We start from the raw sequence: 5,058 nt of genomic DNA, 5'->3' as shown, positions 1-5,058 counted from the left end.
CTAAAACCCCCTTAGCTGTTATAAATTCACGGCTTCACGGGGCTTATTGCTTTTATAAAACGGTTATTCCATGTACGTAGTAAGGTTTCACAGAATAAAAGAGAGCAAATAAAGTGTAATGATATTAATAAAAACAGTATTCTTCCACCAAACAATGTAGTTCCTCAGAATCAGTTGTGGTTCCAACAAAGTGGTTGCCAAGCAACAGACAAACGTAAACAAAGGTGTATGTTTGTAGAGTAATTTACAACAGCTTCGAACGTGGCTCAGCCAATCAGAATCAAGGACCGGAACTCTCTGTTTTATCATTTAAATTTTTTCCTCTCTCTCTTTATATCAGAGTTTTTGCCTTATATATTTATTGCAAACAGCATAAGTGTCACTCAAAGCATTATATAATATATCACGTATTGTAATCGATCAAATGAAATAATTTTTTTTATAATATTTGTTTGTTGTGATCTGTTGTCGGCATCTCACAGGTGGTGAAAGTGGGTTTGATTGAGCCTGGCCAATCATCAGCAGGTGTGTGTTTCCATGGAGACTGAAGCACTGATGGCTTTTAATAACTCTTGCACAGAAGCTCACCATGTGTCTGTTTCCCAGGTGACTCTGAAGAGGGCGTGGCTGTGAGTTTAGCCGTCCCCTCCACGTCTCCGCCCTCTCACGGCTCACTCGGCGGGCTGATATATCATTACTATAATTATATTCCAGCTTCTAATGTGATTTTGATTTATTGAATTTTTATTGATTATTAATAATATACAACATTATCTTCATTATTTAATTCAGTGAGTGACATCCTTGGAAAAAACGTTTTATTTTTAATTTTTAATTTGACGTTCTGTGTTAAATGTTAATTTATCACAGTGAAAATAGAAGTTGAGCATGTTGCATTATGGGATACTGTTTTTCATGCCATGTATTTTGTCAGTGTTATTTTAGTATTACAGTATCTATATAATATAATAGAATTATTTCGAATAGGCTTTTATTTGTATTATTGTATTATGTTCAATTTCAGTTTATAGTTTTTGTCATTTTGTGTGATTTTTGTCTTTTTAAATATTTCTATTTATAGAAATATTATTTCTATAAATAGAATTTCTACAAATAGCTTCATATTTATTTCAGTTTTAGGTTTAGTAATATATATGTTCAACCTTTTAGGAAGAATAAAATGGCTCAAAACTGCATATTCCTACATTTTTATATACAAATTCAATAGGCAATTGAACAATCCGAGCGGTAGCAATGCAGAAGAAAACTGCATAAGTGTCTGGCTGCTGTGATGTGATGTGTGTGTGATGTGTCTGTCTCAGGAGTCCCAGCATGTCTCACGGCGGGGACGCCATCGGTCTGCAGGTGGATTACTGGCTGGCGTCTCTGGCGGAGAAGCGTCGCGAGGGCGAGAGGAAAGACACCAGCTGTAAGAACACTCTGAAGAGTGCCTTCTGGTCGCTGCAGGTCAGCCGGCTGCCAGGAGGAGGAGCCAGCGAGCCGCAGGCGCCCGTCAACACTATGGCCATGACCGTGGTCACCAAAGAGAAGAACAAGAAAGGTGAGCAGACCGTCATGAAGCCAAGAATCATGCAAAATGATACAGTGGACATTCACAGCATCCAGAAGATCCAGGTTTGCTTTGGACAAACTAATTCAGTGTAGTAGAAATTGTTTAATGTACAGGGCAGTATTTTTTATTCATCATACAGCACAGATAGTAAATGGCAAATGAAATTAAATTGCAAGGCAAAACATTTTTTAAATACACTTAGTTACACAAATACAGTACTGAACATAATATAAATATATAGAATGTATCAAGCATACTTGAGCCAAGAGTAGAATAGAAAATATTTTTAAAAAAAACTAAATTACAAGAGGGAAAAAAAGTAAATAAAACAACGAATATACAAATTAATTAGTACACATACAATATATATATATATAATGCACATATGTGTATAAATTATGTATCTTTTTTTTCATTTAAAAAATAATAAAAAGTGACTTAAATTTCAAATATAAAAGTAAAAATAAAATGTTTATATGAACAAAAAGTTCAATATTTTTGAGATAATGCTCACCATTTATTTGATCAAAAACAATAAAATTGTTAAATATTATTACAATTTAAAATAACTGTTTTCTATTGTAATATATTTTAAAATGTAATTTATTCCTGTGATCAAAGTTGTATTTTCAGCATCATTACTCCAGTCTTCAGTGTCACATGATCCTTCAGAAATCGTTCTAATATGCTGATTTGCTGCTCGAGAAACATTTCTGATTATTATCAATGTTGAAAACCGTTATCTTTCCAAAATATTTTTTGTGGAAACCGTGATTCATTTCATTTTTCAGGATTCTTGGATGAATAGAAAGTTCAAAAGAACAGCATTTATTCAAAATAGAAATCTTCTGAAACATTATAAATGTCTTTACTGTCACTTTTGATCAATTTAATGCATCCTTGCTGAATAAAAGTAGTAATTTCCTTAAAAAAAAAAAAAAAACGTACTGACCAAAATTTTGAACGGTAGTGTAAATCAAATAATTTATTCAAAGAAAAACCAATTCCAACACTTCATATACGAGTATAATATTACAATATGTCTCCCTCTCGCTTTCTTTGTGCAGTTCCCACTATTTTCCTGGGGAAGAAACCTAAAGAGCGGGAGATGGACTCTAAGAGTCAGGTGATCGAGGGCATCAGCCGGCTCATCTGCTCCGCCAAACAGCAGCAGACCATCCTGAAAGGTACCAGACCTTCATTACAGCCAGAAAACCGCTTTCTTGTCAGCTAAAGCAGAAAACAACATTCCTCTTCCTCCTTTCTCAGTCACCATCGACGGATGCGAGTGGAACGACGTGAAGTTCTTCCAGCTAGCCGCTCAGTGGCCGACTCACGTCAAGTATCTCCCGGTGGGACTGTTCGGCTACAGCAAACCACCCTCCTAGGACGGCCCACTTTCTCAGCCCCGCCTCTTCAACCTGCAGCCTACACCCCATTGCACACCGCCGCCGCCACTCTCAGAACGCTGGCCAATCACAGTTGAGATGGGATTCTCATGTGACCGTCTCTGGTGGGTGGGTTGGTGGAGGTGAAGACGTTCGATTCGGCGGCTTCGATTGACTTTTATCAGCGCTAGTCACTTTTATTTATTAAAGGCCCCAGAGCCACATATGGGGGCCAAGCACAAAATTTGGATACACCACCTGTTGATGACTATTTAACAGCATGGCACCGCTTAAATCACACTCGACAACCCTTGAATATATCCCTTGATGTAACTGATCTCTTTGGCGTCTATAACCAGCATAATCGATAAATGCAGTTTAAGCCTTGCTAAAATCTACCATGGTAACTGTATTTGGAGATAAACTTAACAGTAAAATCAGCTTTCGGAGTCTTTCTGTTGCTTAGCAACTATGGAATTTGGCGGAAACTGTGGTTACCATGGTAGTTTTTTGTAAACCGAGATTCAAACATGAAAAAAGCACCAATGAATATTCCGAAAATTAGCAAAGTTCCTGCCTTTATTAAGAGGGTGGAGTTAAATGCCAATTTTACATCGGAGGCGGGGCTACAAGGTGCCCATTAGCCAACTGATGAGATTTCCTAAAAATCTTCGTTTGCATAGTTCATATCCTTCCAGTCGACGAAATCTGAAAATGCGTCGTTGACCTCTAACTTGCATGTCTTAAAACTACATCACCCATAATGCACTGGCAAAGTTAACATTTAACGTTAGCTCAGTAGTGCACTGTGTACTTGTGCACGAATCATTTCGCCTCTTGCGTTCCCCTAGACGTATACGGAAGGTTAGTAGTTCGCATTGGTTAATCTCTGTTAACTAGAATAAACGAATTCAGTTTAGTTTTATATTTATTTTTACACACGCTTTTATGTCAGTTATCGTTTATTTTTAAAAGTGACCTTTTAGCTTAAATATGCAGCTCATCTACAGGTTTTACTTCTTTTCATAAACCATCTCCAAAGATCTCTGGCCAATCAGAATGTAAACATTACGGGACAGAAAGAGTCAGTCACCTTTATAACATGGGCAACGGCAATGATTTCAAGGCGAAGTCGATTTATAAGAGAACTGTGTCCTATCAAGCAGCACAAGGCCTGACGTAAAGGCTGGACGAGGTTGGAGGTGAAAATGCCACCGATTAAGCCAGCAGAATTAGGGAAGACGTAGTTTTACATATAGTTTTTTGTGTGCATCTTCACAGCTGGAAACTGGTTTGGAGAGAACTTCAAGGGTTTCATCTTCATCAGTTGTCAAATGCTATGCACTTATTAAACTCGCCTTCATTTCTTCATATCTTCATCCAAAGCACAACAGCTCCTCATACGGAATGCCCTATTAAAACATGATTCACAAACACTACCTTTACACACTGCGAAAATATCATTTTCTTACTCTTTTTGTCTTATTTTGTTTGTCTTTTTCAGTACAAATATGTAAGCATATTTAAATCAAAACACATTTACTTGAGAAGCAAAGTGACTTAAGAAATAAAGTATTTTTCTGATCGAAAAATGATCAAAATTATAAACTAGTTTTCCCACAGATGTTTTTTTTTCCCCTTGTTTGAAGCATGAAATCATTTTCAAGAAAACAAGACTTAATATCTTAAGTCATTTTGCTTCATCTTGATTTAAGAATGTTTAGCGATTTAAAAATACTAGAAAATACAAAATGGGACAAAAATACTGAAAGAATCATTTTTTGCAGTGCAGCTGTGAACAAAACGTCAGAACTGATCTGAGATCAGTAAATCTCGAGCCACAACATCCCTTTATTTTCTAGCTGGAGCTTGTTACATTACTGCTAATGGCAGCTTTCGCAAAAGTAATGTGGTTTTATTTGTCTAGAACTTTTGTGAGATAATCTTGTGAGTGGTAGGTGATGCAACTAACAAAGCGTCACTAAAATGTGGTTTTCAAATAATAATAATATAAATAAGCAACAAAAAAAAACTATCTATAAGATGTTGTTGTGCCACAGTAAGAGTGAAGCCAGTGTGTAGTGTGTGTTGGTTTGT

At 36.4% G+C, this 5,058-nt stretch overlaps 1 protein-coding gene and 1 long non-coding RNA gene across 2 annotated transcripts in view; both read left to right on the top strand.

The window, feature by feature from the left end:
- The window catches only part of LOC107747972 (uncharacterized), a 2,400-nt gene extending 1,715 nt beyond the window's left edge, over positions 1-685 (top strand). Inside the window, exons 3-4 of the long non-coding RNA XR_001640862.1 lie at positions 483-525; positions 607-685. This is a non-coding gene — a long non-coding RNA (uncharacterized LOC107747972). The remainder of the gene's footprint in view (positions 1-482; positions 526-606) is intronic.
- pacs1 (phosphofurin acidic cluster sorting protein 1) overlaps positions 1-4,395 on the top strand; it is a 50,222-nt gene extending 45,827 nt beyond the window's left edge. Inside the window, exons 17-19 of the mRNA XM_016562714.1 lie at positions 1,315-1,561; positions 2,641-2,760; positions 2,843-4,395. Coding sequence (XP_016418200.1) covers positions 1,315-1,561; positions 2,641-2,760; positions 2,843-2,961 — 486 coding nt within the window. The 3' untranslated portion in view covers positions 2,962-4,395. The remainder of the gene's footprint in view (positions 1-1,314; positions 1,562-2,640; positions 2,761-2,842) is intronic.
- Positions 4,396-5,058: the final 663 nt, after the last annotated feature.

Source organism: Sinocyclocheilus rhinocerous, unplaced genomic scaffold, assembly GCF_001515625.1.
Source record: "Sinocyclocheilus rhinocerous isolate Xijiao unplaced genomic scaffold, SAMN03320098_v1.1 scaffold1183, whole genome shotgun sequence".
Taxonomy (NCBI): Eukaryota; Metazoa; Chordata; class Actinopteri; order Cypriniformes; family Cyprinidae; genus Sinocyclocheilus; species Sinocyclocheilus rhinocerous.
Note: the sequence above shows the minus strand (reverse complement) of the source record. Positions and strands in the feature narration are given on the sequence as shown.